General features: G+C 42.2%; 1 protein-coding gene across 1 annotated transcript in view; it reads left to right on the top strand.

Annotated features, from left to right (window-relative positions):
* The window catches only part of LOC103461768 (titin-like), a 155,957-nt gene that overhangs the window by 7,319 nt on the left and 129,334 nt on the right, over positions 1–19,304 (top strand). Inside the window, exons 2-33 of the mRNA XM_017309370.1 lie at positions 1,476–1,804; positions 2,097–2,210; positions 3,197–3,445; positions 3,944–4,006; positions 4,091–4,349; positions 4,720–4,771; positions 4,858–5,061; positions 6,033–6,175; positions 6,299–6,414; positions 6,624–6,851; positions 6,969–7,207; positions 7,282–7,514; positions 7,608–7,772; positions 7,872–8,040; positions 8,294–9,990; positions 10,079–10,360; positions 10,529–10,795; positions 10,907–11,179; positions 11,267–11,530; positions 11,989–12,249; positions 12,332–12,592; positions 12,892–13,155; positions 13,231–13,491; positions 13,574–13,834; positions 14,002–14,262; positions 14,407–14,548; positions 14,648–14,816; positions 14,925–15,156; positions 15,393–15,677; positions 16,177–16,293; positions 16,425–16,613; positions 19,003–19,047. Coding sequence (XP_017164859.1) covers positions 1,476–1,804; positions 2,097–2,210; positions 3,197–3,445; positions 3,944–4,006; positions 4,091–4,349; positions 4,720–4,771; positions 4,858–5,061; positions 6,033–6,175; positions 6,299–6,414; positions 6,624–6,851; positions 6,969–7,207; positions 7,282–7,514; positions 7,608–7,772; positions 7,872–8,040; positions 8,294–9,990; positions 10,079–10,360; positions 10,529–10,795; positions 10,907–11,179; positions 11,267–11,530; positions 11,989–12,249; positions 12,332–12,592; positions 12,892–13,155; positions 13,231–13,491; positions 13,574–13,834; positions 14,002–14,262; positions 14,407–14,548; positions 14,648–14,816; positions 14,925–15,156; positions 15,393–15,677; positions 16,177–16,293; positions 16,425–16,613; positions 19,003–19,047 — 8,094 coding nt within the window. The remainder of the gene's footprint in view (positions 1–1,475; positions 1,805–2,096; positions 2,211–3,196; positions 3,446–3,943; positions 4,007–4,090; positions 4,350–4,719; positions 4,772–4,857; positions 5,062–6,032; positions 6,176–6,298; positions 6,415–6,623; positions 6,852–6,968; positions 7,208–7,281; positions 7,515–7,607; positions 7,773–7,871; positions 8,041–8,293; positions 9,991–10,078; positions 10,361–10,528; positions 10,796–10,906; positions 11,180–11,266; positions 11,531–11,988; positions 12,250–12,331; positions 12,593–12,891; positions 13,156–13,230; positions 13,492–13,573; positions 13,835–14,001; positions 14,263–14,406; positions 14,549–14,647; positions 14,817–14,924; positions 15,157–15,392; positions 15,678–16,176; positions 16,294–16,424; positions 16,614–19,002; positions 19,048–19,304) is intronic.

Genomic DNA, 19,304 nt, shown 5'->3' with positions numbered 1-19,304 from the left:
GGATTGTGTGTTTGGAGGAGGGTTTTATCTACCCTTTGGCTTAGCTGCTTCAGAGACATAAGAAAGGAGGATAATTTCAGCTCATGCTAACACCAGATGCTAAGAATCTGAAACCTTTATTACCAGAATTCCCCTCCTGCTGTTTGGAGTTGGTCATATCTGAGTGATGGAGCATGTACTGTACTGTCCAGTTCTGTTTGTGCCTCCATGATGGAGGTTGTTTGGTTTGTATGTTTTTTTCTGTGTGTCTGATAACAACATTTCATTCCCCTRGAAACTTTCCTAGACTTGGATGATGGTCAAAGCTGCAGATAAAATCCTAAACCAGAAATCTCTTCTTTACAGATGTTTCTGGTCTCCGTTTGAAGTTTAYGCTTACATTTACAAAAAACTCTGTACCTTTTGTTTTTTGTAGTACATGTCTAAATCAAACTTATCAAAGACTAAGGYAKTTTCTGTTCTTCCAACTGGATTCTCCTATCTTATTATTAAATCCAATGGATAAATATTTTTAGGATTATTGCRAGAAGAGAATTCSTGCAGAAGAGCCAACATTCAACAATGTTTTTCACAGATTTCACTCCTGTCATTTCTTTTKGTGTGCTTTGGGTCCTTCTGATTTGTAAAACTTGGATTATGCTGATTTGTACCATATTTTCTTCAACCTGTTCATGTGGACAACTTTCCCATCACTGGAGATCAGCAGAGTTACTGGAATCATCCTCTTAGGGCTGGAATATGAGAACCAAATTCTGGAGTCAAAAATAATCGGAGACTCGGTTTTTGTGTTTTTAATTTTTATTGTCTATATCCCTTCAGCACTAGTATCTCTAAGAAAACATCTCTAAGAAAACAYGGCTCAGTACTGAGCTACCCACCGTCATCATGGCTGTGCTGCTGGAGGATTGATTATGCTAACACATTTTGCTGATAACAGCAGCTGAAACAAAGCAGTTTKTTTTGGTATGTAGTGAGGTTCTTTTCGAGTAACTGGTGAGGAATTTAGCTAAATGAATTTTTTTGGTGTGTTACTTTAGTCAGATTCCTCTGGTCCTTTCAGAACGTTGAAATATCCAGACGTTCCCAGTAGTTGTGTGTCTTGCGGCTTCACTTTCAATCAGATGAAGCCTAATCTGTGGCTTAATCTGGTTCATGTGAAAATGGATGATTCCTGGAATCTGTACATTATTTTCCATCATTTACCAACTGCGGGACATTTTCTGGTCATTTTGCGAATCTTTGTAAGGTGAAGATGCTGGCATGACAATATTATGACAATATTATTATATATGTAAATGTTTATGTTCCAACATATTTTAATAAAACTGTATGAAATGCATCATGTGATCTTGGAATAACGTGGTTAGTAAAATTACTAGCTCTATTCTACTTCACCTGGCTCACTTGACTAACAGTAAAATGCAGTAACATCTTGTTTTACTTGATGCTACGCAGAAAGTCTGAATAAATTTCAGACGTACTATTTTATTTACTACTTTCTGTGTGTTGTTGTCTTGTTCTGAGCTCTTTGTGCTGCTGGTTCTATCTCCAGGCTGAGGGAGGGACAAAAGCTGGGGCGGTGGCCAAAGTGGTGGCCGCCGTTGACCTGGCTCGTATCCGCCAACCCGTGCATGTCGAAGGCGGTCGAGCTGCAGAGGTGGAGGCTGTAGAGGCAGAAATGAGGCAGCAGACAGTTGCTATGTCTGCCGATCAACAGTATCAGATTGGCTGGATGTCAACGAGAATGCAGGCTGGTCAAATGCTCACTGCTGCTCAGGAGTTCACATCTGACCTGCAGGCTCAGGTTAGAAGCTCTACATGTGAAGAAAAGAACAAGACCCTGATATGACACAAATAAATTATTTTACTCTGTCAGCCAGGTTAAATTTTCACTAGMAAAACCTTTTTATAATCTGAACAGTTCTAATAATTTTTGTGCTTAAAACTAAATATAGTTTAAGTTTTAATTTTAAACAATGTTCTGAAGAATGATTATTATTAAATTACTTTGAATTTGCCATTTTTTCCTTACTATTTTACTGAGCAGCTCTGAGCTTCCACTTGACATGCTAACGCTTCTGTGTTGATCACCGCAGATTCAGAGAGGGACAGAAATCTCCTCCAGAGTGGAAACTGGTCTCACTCCATCYCCAGTTCCACAATTCATGGTTTCTAAAGTTTSTGTCCCCAAACCAGAGTCTGTTGGGGAGGTAAGAGAGGCAGAACCAGGCAAGCAGTAGGACATAGCCAGAGTAAAAATGAGAAACTTAAAAAGATAACGACCAATGTGACCAATGTGTGAGTTACAACTGATAGGTAGTCGACTCTCTAAGTTCAGGTTTCTATTGTTCTCAACTTTATGGCAAAATGTTTGCAGCAAGCTGTGCAGCAYCTGCCAGCCTCTAAAGTTTTGAGTCTTTCTAAAACAAAGTCTACAATCATACATGCTTCATGAACAGGTGTGATCACAGATGGCTGCAGATGCCAACTAGTGTCTCGTGTTTAGAGTTTTTTAAAGTTCCACATTGATCAGAAATTCCTGCCTCTGATTTTCCTGGTGTCTAATTAAATACAGGCTGAGGGAGGGACAAAAGCTGGGGTTTATATATATATATATATATATATATCAGCTTAGACCCGTTGGTTACGCTTTACTCTTTGACATCCAAACTCTTATTTTCCTGACACCATTGCTATATGGTAAATGTAAAATATTTCTCAAATGGTCTAAACTAAACCAAACACTCTGACTCTCATCAGGCAGCCTTTGTATTGTGTTAGTCTGTTAGTTTGGTTATTACTGCTTGCCTGAGATGCAAACCGATTCTAGAGGTGTTTGAACATCTTTAACAAATGAAGCCCTCTTTAACCTTCTTCTTTTTTATGCTCATGACTTAATTTATTAATCAGAAAAGAAATTTCCTTTTCTACCCATAATTAATCCTGCTTCATCTAAAATTCCCCTCATTTGATCCTGTTATAGTTCTAATAAAACTAACGGCCCATAGACCCWCTGTGTGCTGTGTGCACCTTAGATATGAATCCAGCACATTTCATTCATCCATTTCCTTCATTGCAATGGAACTTCACTCTTTTTTGCACTTTATAGTGTAAAATGTGAATGATAATAAAGTCTAGTCCAGTCTATGGCTGCTCTGATGACGGTGTGGCCTTTCCTCCTCTCTGGATTGGTCAGGTGTCCATCGCCGGCTCAGCTATCGCCACTCTGCAGAAAGAGTTTTCCTCATCTCCTTCTAGAAAGATCATCAAACCGGTCAAGTCTCCCAGTCCGTCTCTTAAAGTTGTTAGGACCAGTGAGATGCTGGAGTCCATCCCATCACCGTTCAAAGAATCCATTGAGTCGTATCGCTCTGGCACCCAGATTCAGACGGGGGTCGCCTACATGGTGGGGATGGACAGAGTTTATGAGGACTGGAGAGCCAAGGTTTGTTCTGTAGCTTCATGAGGTGGATCTGAGCAGAACAAGAAAACCTGATGTGTAGCAAGAAACAGATAGTTCTGAAAACTGCAGTTTGAAAACCCACACCAGCTTTAAAGGAAGGATTTCCCACAAAACTGTGATTTACTCCAGTCTTTCACCTCTCATGAGACAAAGACCTCAAAGCTTTGGGTTTTGTTTTCATCTTATCTTTAGGGACTGTCCTCCTGTTAGGTAGAGGTCTGGTTTTCTTGATTTCTGTGAAAAATCCAACAATAAATATTCTTCTAATAAAAACTTTAACAAGCTTCCTTCTCTGCATATTGATAACCTCATCCTCACCTCTTGAGCCCATCCAGCACCTTCTTCATTTTTCTGTGTTGTCGCCTCTTCTTCATCACCTCTTGGGCGTGAACATCACATTTTATGTCCTGTGTGTTGCATTGTTGTTTTAGAAATGGATTTAAAAGTCAGATTAGTCTAATAGATTTGTTTCTGTGACAGGTGCCAGAGGCAGCAGCTGTACCGTCTGCAGGTGGCGCTGTTGTCCCACCCACTTTGGTCTCTGTAAGTGGCCCAGTTGAGATTGTTGACCAGATTATCAGCTTTCCAGCAAAATGGGTATCTTCTAAACATATTATATCGACGTAGGGCTTGAAAAACACAAACGTGACAGAGGGCGAGTCGGTGACTCTGGAGTGTCAGATCAGCGGTCAGCCTGCCCCCGTCATAATGTGGTTCAGGGAGGACTACAAGATCGAGAGCTCCATTGATTTCCAGATCAGCTACKCGAGCGGATTTGCTCGGCTGTTGATACGTGAGGCTTTCGCTGAAGACAGCGGACGCTTCACTTGCACAGCCACCAACGAGGCCGGAACCATCAGCACCTCCTGCTACCTGCTCGTCCAGGGTCAGTGCACACTATGAAACTACTGGTCTTACTGGTACTAATACTAAAGTTAGGAGAGACCCAGTCTGTCCCAACGYGAGTCTGATTGAGAATGTGTGTGGGCAGCTAAAGATTGGGGTGAAGTAAAGAAGGTCCTCCAACCCTGTCAGAATAAAAACCTGTAAGAAGCTCAACGGTTTGAGTGCTRCAGTGACATATTGTTTATTGAKTATTGAGAAGGCTCAATAATYATTTAAGCTTACCAATTCTTAAAATAAAATGTAAATAAAAACAAATTTATTTTCGAAATTAACAAGCTGTTTGAGAGACGCTTGTCTCATTTCCTATTAGAAAAAAATTCTTGGTTGAGTGAACTTTATTTTTCCCACAGTGTCTGAGGACATCGAGGGCAAGCAGGAGGTAGTCTCCACCGAAGTTACTCAGTAAGTCAAGAATATTTTGTAAAGATTAAAAAATAAACCAGTATTTCTTTTTTTTTACTAAAGTTGTTCCTTGTTTTAAATCACAGAGTTACAGCAGAAGCTAAAGAAGAGACCGAAGTGAGTGTGGTTGAGCCGGATTCCCCTGCTGCTGCTCCCGTCTTCATTAAGACACCCGTCGTTCAGAAGCTGGTGGAAGGAGGAAGCGTTGTGTTTCAGTGTCAGGTGGGCGGAAACCCCAAACCTCACATTGTCTGGAAGAAGAGTGGCGTGCCGCTCACCACCGGATACAGGTACTGAAACCTCAGGGAGGGAATCTTTTCTCTTCTGAGGCAACTGTTACAATATGTGTCTGACTTGCTTAAATCCAGTTGATTTCCTAAAACCACCAAACTGTATCTAATCACCCACGGTATACTTTGGATTTTAAAATGAACTTATACCTTCACAGTAACGTTGTACACTCAAATACTGTTGACTATRCTATATGTATCTGCTGCTGCTTCTTTCCTGCATCAAGCTTAAACTTCTATTAGCTAAATCATCATTTTAGTTTATGGAAAAGAAACGACTCAGGACATAATCTAATACTTCAGCTTATRTAAAAGGAAACGGTAGCAACTGATATTGTTTAGACTTTAAAAGATGGAATTCACGTCTTTTAAGTTATTAATCAACCTGAAACCAAAGACATATGTTGCCATAAAAGAATATTTATAAAATATTTAAGTCCAGCTAAATATTAAATAAATAATAATAACTCAAACACCAAATTACAGTAATGACTTTTGAAGTCTTTAACTGCAGCTTTAACATTTTTATTTATAACTATTGTAGCACCTCACTTTCAAAATACACTAAAATATAAAATAAAGTGATTTTTTTTTGTATGTTCTCTTGTAGCCACTGACATTTTATTCTCATTTATAAAGTTAAATATGGGTTAGAACCTCAAATCTAAAATAAAAACAGTTAAACACATTCTCTCTCTGATACCATGCCCCACTAAAAAGAGCCAGGCAACAATATAATTATTAGGAAAAGTCACCAAAGGTCCTGTCAGCTGATGAATTATTTATCTAATTTTGGCATCATCATATCAATCTGGGCAATCTTTCATTACTTTAGTAACTCAATTATCAGTATTTAGTTTCATTTTATATTTACATTYTCATGACTTCTATAGCCTTCAAATAACTCCAATGCTAAAATAATCAGTGTTACTAYGGGTMATTTTATATAACTCACTGTCTGTGTTCATCAGGTATAAAGTTGCCTACAAGAAAGAGACCGGAGAGTGTAGATTGGAGATCTCGATGACCTTTGCAGACGATGCAGGAGAATATTCTGTCTTTGCCAAGAATCAGCTTGGAGAAGTTTCAGCCTCCGTCAGTCTTCTGGAGGAAGGTATGTCCACAAACAGCTTCTAAACAGAAAGAACAATATACACATTAAAGGGAAACTGGGCTTAAATATGAATWGTGGATCACAGTGACTATATCACAGACAAAACAAATGTTTTGTTTACAGAGGAATATGAAGCRTACATGAAGAAACAGGAAGTGACAGCTCCRGTGCAGGAGCCCAAACCTGGAGACATTCCCCCTATCACAGTGGATACAATGACCACCGTTATCTCCGGACAGGTACAAGAAACATTCATCAGAGCAGCTTTTAGCAGTTTGGSAATTCATCTTTGTTAGAATCTTTACATACATTATAATACAGTTGAAATCTGTGTGTTTAAGCAACTGTAATATACTGTTWWTGCATTTATCAAAGCAGAAAAATTAAGCCACTGATAATTTTTTTCACTCAACTTACAAAGATYCGATATTTTTCATGAAACCTGCAGGAATTCCATTTGTCTGCCATGGAGCTGAGAATCATTCAGGAGATCGAGCTCACCATCATGAAGATCACCTACAGAGAGATTGTAACMGAGGATGGAGAGYTGATGGTGACCGCCACTGCCAATGAGGCGGTGCAGCCGGCCTTCGACACTCCGGTCAAAAACTACAGGATCATGGAGGGAATGAGCGTCACCTTCCACTGCAAGATGTCTGGAAYKCCGCTCCCCAAGGTGAGAAATATTKAAATAAAARGTTCTAATTTGGTTACTTCTATTAAACAACTCACCTGGAACAGACATGACGGAGACAGTCAAACAGGATTCACTGACGCCTTAACTTTGTGGCAGATTGCTTGGTTCAAAAATGGCCAGCGCATCAGGCCCGGTGACCACTACCAGATGGAGGTCCTCCAGGATGGACGCGCCAGCCTCCGCCTATCTATGGTCCGACCAGAAGATGAAGGCGTGTACACTGCCTTCGCCACCAACATGAAGGGAAATGCTGTCTGCTCAGGGAAGCTCTATGTGGAGTCATCTGCAGCCGCTCCTCAGAGATACACACCACAGCCTGCAGTGCAGAGAATCAGGTAAAAYATGAGTCAAAGCAAATTCTTCAAAGTCTATGATCTAAATGCTCATTACATTTTGAATGTTTCCTCAGATCCACATCACCTCGTTCTCTGAGCCGCTCTCCTGCCCGATCACCCAGCCGTTCGCCCGGACGATCTCCCGCTCGTCGGCTTGATGAGACTGACGAACAACAGCTGGAAAGACTTTACAAACCCGTATTTGTCATGAAACCTACTGCATGTAAATGCTCTGAGGGACAAACTGCCAGATTTGACCTGAAGGTTGTTGGCCGACCAATGCCTGACACTTATTGGTTCCACAATGGTGAGACACACATAAGAGGAATCTGCATTAAAGGTGTTGATAAATGTAGAAYGCTTGTTAYTCAATCCAACTTCAATTATGTGKCCTTTGCAGGACAACAGATTGTTAGTGACCACACCCATAAGATAGTGGTTAAAGAGGATGGGACTCAGTCCCTGATCATTGTCCCAGCCATGCCCCATGACTCTGGAGAATGGACAGTGGTGGCTCAGAACAGAGCCGGGCGCTCATCCATCTCCGTCACTCTCACAGTTGATGGTACGACTTCATTGTACAGTTTCCATGACCTCTGCTTAAGGTTTTCTGCAAGACAGTGCTTTGGGAAATATGTTGACATAATGTTTCTATCTTTTTTAGCTAAGGAAACCTTGGTCCGTCCCCAGTTTACTGAGAAACTGAGGAACATCAGTGTGAAGGAGGGCACTCTGGTTGAACTGGCTGTTAAAGCCATTGGAAACCCACTGCCTGACATCGTCTGGCTGAAAAACAGTGACATCATCACCCCACACAAGCACCCACACATTAAGTATGTCTMATTTTAAAAGAAAAGTCTAATATCTGCTCTGGGTTTCCATGAAAGCCACAGCAGTATTAGAATGTTTAGAGCATGTTTATATTTAGAGCATGTTTTGTACTGAATTGTGTAAAAATAAGCCAATCATAATTGAGTTGTTCTATCTGTATGTGTAATGCAGGATGTCTCCTCCTTAAAAGACTGAGTCTTAGTAGTTAATATCCAAAGTGTCTGAAGTTGTTAATATKAAACTTTTCTGTTTTAGGATTGAAGGAACCAAAGGAGAGGCCAAATTCCAAATCCCCTCAGCAGGCGGACCGGACAGTGCATGGTACACTGCCACAGCCATCAACAAGGCTGGCAGAGACACCACCCGCTGCAGAGTCAATGTGGAGGTTGAATATGTTGAGCCTGAACCAGAGAGGAAGCTCATTATTCCCAAAGGAACCTACAAGGCCAAAGAGATCACCCCCCCAGAGCTGGAGCCTCTTCACCTCCGTTATGGTCAAGACCAGTGGGAGGAAGGCGACCTTTATGACAAGGAGAAGCAGCAGAAACCATTGTTTAAGAAGAAGCTCACATCTGTCCGAATGAAGCGCTTTGGTCCAGCCCACTTTGAGTGCAGGCTGACTCCGATTGGAGACCCCACCATGGTGGTGGAGTGGCTRCATGACGGCAAGCCTCTGGCTGCTGCCAACAGGCTGCGTATGGTCAATGAGTTTGGCTACTGCAGCCTGGACTATGAGGYTGCTTATGCAAGAGACAGTGGTGTGATCACCTGCAGAGCAACCAACAAGTTTGGAGTCGACCAGACCTCTGCTACCCTGATCGTCAAGGACGAGAAAGGCCTTGTTGAGGAATCTCAGCTTCCTGAAGGCAGGAAGGGAGTTCAACGAATTGATGAAATGGAACGGCAGGCTCATGAAGGTGGACCTTATGGAGTAACTGCTGAAGAAGAAACAGAGAAAATGAAACCTGAGATTGTCCTTCTCCCTGAGCCTGTCAGGGTTGTGGAAGGTGACACAGCCAGATTCCGCTGYAGAGTGACCGGCTACCCGGCTCCAAAGGTTAACTGGTACCTTAAYGGACAACTCATCCGCAAAAGCAAGAGATACAGACTTCGTTACGATGGTATTTACTACCTGGAGATTACAGATATCAAATCCTATGATTTAGGAGAGGTAAAGGTTATAGCAGATAACAACCTGGGTTCAGTTGAATATGTTGTGAAGTTGGAGATTCAACAGAAGGAAGACTTCAGAACTCATCTGCGCCGCGCTGCTGAGGGTAAAGCAAGCGAAGCTCCTGCTGAGTCAGGAAGAGTACCATTTGAGGTGGTGAAGGCTGAGCAGCCCACTGAAGACACTCAGCTGAAGGAGGTGGTCAAGCTTAAGAAAGCCCAGAGAATTGTCCATGAAAAATCCGTAGAAGAGTCTGAGGAATTGAGGAGCAAATTTAAGCGCAGGACAGAGGAAGGCTATTATGAGTCCATCACTGCTGTTGAGCTCAAGTCACGTAGGAGAGATGATTCTTATGAAGATCTGCTACGGAAGACAAAAGAGGAGCTTCTTCACCATGCAAAGGAAAAGGAGGAGGCTGAGAAGAAGAAGGAGGAAGAACGCCTCAAACTAACTGCAAAATCTCTGAAACCAGAAAGGATCAAGCTTTCACCCAGCATGGAAGCTCCTAAGATCCTGGAGCGCATCACCAGCCAGACAGTTGCGCTGGGAGATGAAGTCAAATTCAGAGTCAGAGTTGTTGGTAGACCAGATCCTGAGTGCCARTGGTTCAAGAATGGTGTTCAGCTGGAAAAATCAGACCGCATTTACTGGTTCTGGCCTGAAGACCATGTGTGTGAACTTGTGATCAGAAACGTGTCAGTCGAGGATTCAGCTAGCATCATGGTTAAGGCAACCAACAAGGCTGGAGAGACATCCAGCCATGCTTTYCTGCTGGTGCAAGGTACCGCAACAGTGAATTCTTCAAACTATAACTTGTTTCCTTTTGAATAGCRTGTTCTCTAATAAAGCATGATGTGATGTTTTTGCAGCAAAACAAGTCATCACTTTTACACAGAAGCTTGAGGAGCTCAATGCCAAAGAGAAGGATACCATGGCTACATTTGAGTGTGAAACTAATGAGCCTTTTGTTAAGGTTAAATGGCTCAAGAATAACATGGAGATCTTCTCAGGAGATAAATACAGGATGCACTCTGACAGAAAGGTCCACTTCCTGTCTGTGTTGATTATTGAAATGAGGGATGATGCAGAATATTCATGCGCGGTTGTAGATGATGAGAACATCAGAACCAGCGCCAAGCTCAACGTTGAAGGTTTGTTGATAATGATGGTCAAAGTTTAAAAATCTTTAATGATCTCACTGACATAAAKATTTAATTTGAAGACTTGTTTTATAAAGTAGCTCCTATTTGACAATAAATAGAAGTTGGTCAACAAAGCATTCATTTCTTAAGAGTTTAATTTGATCATACCATCAACAGGAGCTCCTCTGGAGATGGTGAAGCAGCTGGAGAACACCGAGGTGCCTGAGACGTACTCTGGAGAATTTGAATGTGTTGTAACTCGTGAAGATGCTGAAGGCACCTGGTACTTTGAGGACAAGCTGCTCTCTCCCAGTGGTAAATACGTCATGACCTCCCGCCGTGGAAGACACAGTCTGTCTGTGAAAGATGTCAAGAAGGAAGACCAGGGCAAATATACCTTCAAAGTGGGTGAATTCACAACAACTGCCTCTCTAAAGATGAAATGTAAGTCATTAATCACTTTGCAAATTAGAGACCTGCATTTTGATCACTTTGTTCAACCTTACTTTGTTTTATTTCTTTCCATTTCTGAATACTTTTGTCTTCACGTCTTAGTGCGTCCCGTCACCCTGGTTCAGCCTTTGACAGACCTAACCGTTTGCGAGGGTGATATTGCCCAGTTTGAGGTCAAGTTCTCACAGGAAAATGTTGAAGGCAGCTGGAAGAAGAATGGACAACCAATTACAGCTTCTGACCGTGTTCACATTGTTATTGATAAACAAGTCCACAAACTCCTGATTGAAGATGCTATCAAGGATGACTTTGGAGCATATTCATTTGTGGTTCCTGATCATGATATCACAACCTCTGCAAAGCTGTTGATTCAGAGTAGGTCTCTCAAACTCATATACTTAAATAAACCAACATTCTGCCTCAAAATAAACATTTTTGAAATTGAATTCTTCTTTGTTGCAGGTATTGGCATCCTGGTTCCATTAAAGGATGCATCTACCATTGAAGGCACCAAGGCTGTCCTGGAGGCCAAGATCTCTGCTCAGGATATTAGCTCTGTCAAGTGGTACCACAATGACAATTTGTTGGTGCCCAGTGACCGGGTCTGCATGGTGGCAAAGGGAACCAAGCAGCGTTTGGTTTTCAGCAGGACCTACGCTTCTGATGAGGGTCACTACAAACTGGCTGTTGGCCGAGTGGACACCAGCTGCAAACTCTCTGTGGAGCGTAAGTTACCCACAGTGACTTTCCAACCATGTGCTTATTAATGAACAATGGCAAAATGTCCTACTGCTCAAAACCATACTCTTTCATAACTTTAACAAAAGAAACATACTTTGTAKCATGTTTAGAAAAGTCTTCTTGCTATCAGATCAAGAACCTCTTTATCATTTCATCAAAATATWTTTTTTATTATTCAAAATGTTTAAAATGCTGTTGTTTTTTAATCTTAAGCTTACCTTATACTTTCCAGTAAAGGTSTGTAATGTTCCCAGAATCTTATAGCACAGACATTACATTCTTCATTGAGTCTAAATAAAGTTGTCTGTGAAGAAACATCTCCACAGTCTTGATTTAATCTGAACATCAAGCTAAGTGAAATTCAGTAATGGGTAATCATACCTGTCATTGCTCCGTTTACAGGATACTTTGAGAGTTGCATATCTTGTGTTTTACTTGAACAGCTGTGCAGATCCTGAAGCCCATGAAGGACATGGAGTGCTCTGAATCTGAGAACGTCTCCTTCGAAGTTGAGGTTTCCCACCCAGGTATCGACCCCTATTGGACCTTCAAGGACCAGCCACTCAAAGCCAGCGGCAGCCACAAGATGGAAACCAAGAATAAGCACCACACCCTGACAGTCATCAACGCAATGAAGGATGAGGAGGGCGAGTACATGTTCGCTGCTGGTGAGAARACGTGCAGAGCTTCACTTACTGTGACAGGTAAGCTGGATACAACTTTAAAAAGCTGAATGCCCTCTGTGACCATCTTTTTAATGATGATGTAACCRTCCTGTGTCACCAGGTGGTGCCATCAAGAAGCCTTTGCGAGATCTGGTTGTGGCTGACTCCCAGACTGCTGTGCTGGAGTGTCAAGTCGCAAACCCATCTGCAGAAGGAAAGTGGCTGAAGGACGGACAGCCTGTCGATTACAGTGAGAATGTGCTGAGTGAGGTGGACGGTGTCGTGAGACGACTTGTTGTTGTTATCACAAAAGCCACGGATATCGGAGAGTACACCTACCAAGTGGCCACGTCCAAGACCACCGCCAGTCTGAAAGTTGAAGGTATGAGTGGTTTTTATAAAATGTACTCAGAAAATTAGCTGYAAAGTGTGTGCTCAGAAACGAAAACCAGTTGAGGCTTTGTTGAAAGTTTTTTCCAGCTCATTACAAACTGAGCTGAAAAATAAAATAAATGTTGTATATTGGTTAACTGATTAATAGAATGATATACTTACTGCTGATTGATCCATGCAGAATATTTCCTAAAATAATGAACTGCAACTTTAGAATGAGACACTTCTGAATCACTTTAACGTCATAATTCGATGCTGTTAAACCGATAATTACATTTTCCTGTGCAGCTGTAAAAATCAAGAAGACCCTGAAGAACTTGAATGTGGTCGAGACTCAGGAGGCCGTATTCAGTCTGGAGCTGACCCATGAGAACGTCAGGGGAGCACAGTGGATCAAGAATGGTGTTGAGATCCAGCCCAGTGAGAAGTTTGAGATCAGCATGGAGGGCACAGTTCACACACTGAAAATCAACAACTGCTCCACACAAGACGAGTCAGTTTACTCCTTCAAACTGGGAAAGCTGTCTGCAAACGCCAGGCTTAATGTTGAAAGTGAGTATAGCAGTCAGTTSRGATTCAAAACCAGATTTTTTRAAAGCGTTTTTATGAATGTGAACTCTCTCCCAGCCCTTAAGATCCTGAAGAAGCCAAAGGATGTGACATCACTGCTGGGTGCAACAGCAGTGTTTGAAGTGGGCATCTCTGAAGACAACATCCCAGTTAAATGGATGTTCAAGAACACTGAGCTGAAGCCAAACGAGCACTACACCATGCTGTCTGAGAAAAGGACGCACAAATTAGTTATCCATGATGTGGACAGCGGCAAAGAGGGAGAATACACTGCGCTGATTGGTCACCTGCACTGCAGTGCTCACCTGACTGTTGAGTGTAAGTCTTAAAAAAAATATATATTTTCTAGTATTAATGGATTACAGGAAGCAAACCATTTGAGCCTGTGTTGTTTCTGCAGCTCTGCGGGTAACCAAACCCCTTAAGAACGTAGAGGTCCCTGAAACCCAGTTGGCCACTTTCGAGTGTGAAGTTTCTCACTTCAACGTGCCGTCCACCTGGCTAAAGAACGGTGTCGAGATTGAGATGAGTGAGAAGTTTAGGATCGTGGTTCAGGGGAAACTCCACCAGCTGAAGATCTTGAACACCAGCAGGGACGACTCTGCGGAGTACACCTTCGTCTGTGGGAACGACAAAGTGTCAGCAACGCTCACTGTCAACCGTAAGATCCAGAGAAACAATGTTGTAAAAGAGTTCTTCTTAAAAACTGTTGCCTCTTTCCCTATAAGCATCCTCATCTAAATGATTGGAGTGTAAAATCTTTTYTTCAGTTTTTTCTCTAAGGGTGAAGGAATTCCTGAACGTAACCCGAGGACTCTTTCTTTGCAGCTATCCTGATCACAACAATGCTGGAGGACCTGAATGCTCAGGAGAAGGACACCGTCACATTTGAGGTGAACGTCAACTACGAAGGAATCACTTACAAATGGCTCAAGAACGGMGTGGAGATCAAATCCACAGACAGATGCCAGGCTCGCTGCAAACAATTCAATCACACCCTGAGCCTCAGGAACGTCCACTTTGGAGACAGCGCCGAGTACACCTTCACGGCCGGGTCCGCAGCTACTACAGCTAAACTCTATGTGGAGGGTAAGACATGGAAATGTCCACAACTGTGGTTATCAAATACTTCTTAACTGTCCAACTCTCAGAAACACCAAAAAACAACAAAGACCCTAATAACTTGGCAACAGTTATTACTTGTGTTTAAAGTGTAATATTTATATCCTGCAGCTCGTGTGATTGAATTCACTAAACACCTGAAGGACCTGAAGATCACTGAGAAGAAGAGGGCGACCTTTGAGTGTGAAGTTTCTGAGCCGAACGTCCAGGTGATGTGGATGAAGGACGGCCAGGAGCTGGAGATGTCTGACAGGTAAATAAAGGTTCTCATTCAAACCAAAGAACCTTTTAGATATTTTTCCAACATTATCAACAACTTCTGGCTTTTCTTTATTTATTTATTTTCCTGCAGGTACAAAATGACCTCAGACAAGTTTGTGCATCGTCTGGTTCTGCCGTCTGTCCGCATGTCTGACGCCGGCGAGTACACGGCTGTAGCCGGGTCGAGCATGTCTGCTGGACACCTGGGAGTCGAGGGACGAGATGTTAAAATCTCTGAACCTGAAAGCAGAGACATTACAGTGAGTTCCTGTTGTGTGGAGCTTCAACCCAATCAGAGTTTTGATTCTGCTCTTTGAACAGCTCCTTAGTTTCGTGTGTTAGGCTGAGGAGAYCATTTGTTTTTGCAGGTGGTGGAGAAACAAAGAGCAACKTTTGAGTTTGAGGTAAACGAGGAGGAAGTGGAGGGTCACTGGCTGAGGAATGGAGCAGAGATTCACTTCACAGAGGAAGAGAGGTTCAACTACGCCACCATCAGGAAACTGCATCGCCTCACTATCTCTGAGACGTTCAGGAGCGATGCTGGAGAGTACACATTCATCGCTGGCAAAAACCGCAGCACCATGAACCTTCATGTGAGATGTAAGAGATCCTTCAGTCAGCAGTTTGACCCATTTTTCCAGAACAAATATATTCCTTACTTACTGCAAAAACATTTAAGAACTATTTACCATCTGTGCTAGAGAGAATGTTGCTCATCGGTAGTTTATTGTTGAGAGATGTTCAAAGGAAAAATATTATTTTTGTTGAATGTAAAAGGTATTTGCATAAATTCAGCTCTGCTTTTTTTAACTGAATGTTTGGTTTTGTATGTCCAGTGCCAGASCCGCCTCAGATCGTACGCCACATGGAGGCCCAAACGGTGATGTCGGGTCGGTCTGTGCGCTTCTCGGCGCAGGTGAGCGGCCTTCCTCAGCCTCAGGTGACCTGGTACAAAGACTCCCAGCTTCTGTCCACAAGCTACAAATGCAAGTTCCTCCAYGACGGAGATGAGCACACAGTACTGCTGCTGGARGTCTTCCCYGAGGACGCAGCCGTCTACAGCTGCCAGGCCAAGAACGACTACGGAGAGGCAACAAGCTCCGCCCCTCTCACTGTGGAAGGTCAGACATAGTTTATGGTGAAGCATCAAAATGTTTGGTTTCACATTTTTCTTCTTCTTCAGGAAGAAGAAGAAAACAAATTCTGGGTAAAATAATTGTTTAGAATAATTGCCTTATTATTTGAAGCAATTATTTTAATTTATTGAGGGATTTAATAATTTATTATTTAAGTAAATAAAAATATCAGTATTAAATTCTTCATGAAGTAGAAGAAAGCATCAGGAGAAGATAACGTTAGTTTTATTTCATGCCCTTGTTTTAAACTTTTTGTAATATAAAAAGTTTTATTTTATAGTACAATGACGTTTATTTACTAGAATAGTACACCACCCAATTTTGTCTTGAGAGATTAGACTCCCCTCCTCCCCCATCATGTTAAATAAAAATAAAAAATTAAATATAATTATTCAGTTCATAGAAAATATTTAGATAATCRGTGTGGATGAGCTGAACGAAGTCATCTTTAGCTTGTCAGTAAACTGAACATGTTATCTTTCAGTTCCTGAGGTGATTGAAACGGTTCGGATTTCTCCTCCGGTTCTCATCACTCCCATGAGGGACGTTCTGGTCTCAGAGGGACATCCTGCCCAGCTGAAGTGCATTGTCTCTGGGGAAGGTATTCACCTCTCATCAGCTCCCCCTGGTTGATAAATAAAACTAGTGTTGGATCTGCTAACCTCAGGGATTATCARGGCTGATTCTAAACACGTCAGGTGATGCTGACTTTCTTGAACTCCATGTCCCCAGATCTGCAGATTTCTTGGTTCTGTAAGGACAAAGAGATCCGGCAGTCTGACATCTTCAGGATGTCTCATTTGGATGAAATCTGCCTGCTGGAGATTTCCAGAGTCCTCCCTTCACATGAGGGAGAGTATTCCTGCATTGCCACAAACATAGCAGGAATGGTCACATGTTCTGCCACTTTGAACCTTGATGGTGAGTTTGAAATAATATCAACTGGCATGCAGTGTTTTTAAAATAAAACGGTGTGAGTGAGGGCACCACTTACTGCATGGTCTTCAGACGCTAATCTCAGAAAGCATGACATCTACCTGCCAGGTCTTCACAGAGCTGCTCTGATTTTTAGCTTCAGTAGCAAATAAAATGATCATCTCCTTGGATATTTTTGCTCCAAGAGTCTGTATTTAGACATAGTTTTAGTGGTATCTTGATGACATTAAGGAGGAAATACCTTATTCTYTGTGCATGTAGAGAACTCAGTAGCTTTGGTTTGACCTATTTCTTGCTGTAAGCCTTATCCTCCAGGATTTTCTGCTGTGCTGCATGATGAYATCTCTTCCTACTTCTGCAGCTCCTAACAGTGTTTGTTGAGACACAAATCTTTGTTTCAGAGTAAATCAGCATGGTCGAAACAGCTGGACTGTGGAAGTTCAGCTTTTCGGATTCCTTACACTCACGGACATAATCCACATCTGTTTCGTAAATTTGGCTCCTGTCAAGTTTGCATGATTGACTGTGGAAAACAGCCACTGTCCAGTCTTCACTGAGCCTGACTGATCCTCAACACTCCAACCCAACTGCACTTTGGCAAACAAATAACCAGGAAAAATCACCGGAATTGTGCTGTGTTGACCTAATTCTTCTATTCTTTTTTACTGCCCAGATGAAAAAGCCTTAGATAGTGTGTCGAGTTCTGAGACTAAAGTAACTCAGACACTGGAGGCTCAGACAGAGAGTTTCAGCTCTCTGTCACTGGGTCAAACAACCCACAGTTTTGAGTTTTCCGAGGTTGTCTCTGAAGCTTCCTCCGTGTCTTTGAGGACGTTTGAGATTCAGATGGAGAGTGTATCCTCAGTGGAGACGAGCTCTCACAGCCGCTTTGATTTGAAACTCTCAGCCAGCCCCCAGCTGCTGATGGAAATGAGCGACATCAGAGTGAAAAGTGGTGATATGGCTGAGTTCAGCTGCTCGTTCGATGGACAGCCCTTCACTGGAGTGGTATGGGATCATAACGGTCAGAACTTGGTGGACACGGACCGGGTAAGGAGCTGTCAGTGTGGGGGCCTGTTGTCTCTGGTCATCCACAGTGTCGACATGGCCGATCAGGGAATGTACTGCTGCACAGCCACCAACCAACACGGTCAAAACTGTTCTTCTGCCAGGCTCACAGTTGAAGGTGGTTAATCTTTCTTTATTATGATTTCCAGCTGGTCCATTTCACTTCTCCATCTGCTCTCCCTGCTTCGGATCCCCTTTTCATAAAGTAATATTGCCTCCTAGTTTATAATCTGTTAGAATAATTTAATAACAACCTCTGTAGTGTAGTTTTGCTCCCTCCCACCATATCGGCTTCACCTCACTAATCTCATTCTCCATCCTACTAACCTKTTATTGATTATAGCCATAGCCTTTTACTCTCTGACCCCTAATTACTCTCCCTAACTTTATTCTCACTCAGCTAAAGAAGCAAACCTCAAAGCAGWGACCCCCATCCCCACCGATTCTGTTCGTAAAGTGTCTCAACCAGAAAGAGAAAGCTCTAGAGATCTTTCTGAGCAAGAGAAGCAGGAGTWCAAGACCAAGCTCMAATCTTTGCCCAAATCCTCCCAGAGACCGTACCACCTCATCAGCCAGTTGTATTTCCCAGATGTCATGCCTCAAGATGAGCGGAGTCATCGCCTCTCCAACAGCCCAGAGTTTCTGATCAAACTCCCCCCTGAGTTGCTGATCCAAAACAAAGACAGTAACTCCCTGTACTGCCTTATGAAGGGCCTTCCCACTTCATTTGTCATTTGGCTTTACAACCGTCTGAATGTCAAGGATTCTGTTTGGTACTCTCTGAAACAAGACAGCTCTTTTTGCTGTGTAAATGCTAATAATGTGGGAGCCAGACCAGGGGGCTCTCACTATTTCAAAAATCTAACCTCAGCTGGGGATGCTGAGTGCAGCACAGTGATGAAAGGTTGGCATTTGCATGCTTTTGGTCCTTCTGCTCACTCTGACTTTCTGTGGCCCGCACCCATGCACATGGTTTTCCACCTGCACAGCAATCATGAACACACTTCTTCACAGGGCAATTCGTCTTCTACGTCTTTAACAATGTTTAGGCAAGATCTCTGACCCTGTGTCTTGCATTTTGACTAAAACATTAGTAAAGATATGAAGAGGGACAATCACAAAWCTTTACCAAGAAGACAGATGTGCCACCCACTAAAAAGAACAAATGGAGGCATGAAAGAACAGGTCAAAGAAACAAACCAAATGGATCATATGGCTGCACGACTCTTCACMGTTTCTAACCGTCTTGTGCTTTGATTTCAGCTGTGAAAATGTACTTAACTGTAAACAATCTGTGTCTTCACAGTAACCGAAGTGGAGAAGGAACCAGTGGTAAAGGAGGAAGTTAAAGGTAAATACTGCTTCAACACTTCTATATTTTTATGTTCAACACTTCTATATTTTTATGTATAGTAGCTTGAATTATCTTTATTATATCTTAACTATTGTTGTCTATGCTAGAAAWTACTCTGTTTTGATATGGTAGTTTTGCTGTTTTTTAATTTAAATTTAATGCAAATTGTCTCCATCAGTGTGAATTTATTTTTAAAATCTTGTGATTTCATTAACAGAACACACAATGTTTTTTTAAATAATTTTACTGGAAAG

This window comes from Poecilia reticulata, linkage group LG2 (genome assembly GCF_000633615.1).
Source record: "Poecilia reticulata strain Guanapo linkage group LG2, Guppy_female_1.0+MT, whole genome shotgun sequence".
Taxonomy (NCBI): Eukaryota; Metazoa; Chordata; class Actinopteri; order Cyprinodontiformes; family Poeciliidae; genus Poecilia; species Poecilia reticulata.
Note: the sequence above shows the minus strand (reverse complement) of the source record. Positions and strands in the feature narration are given on the sequence as shown.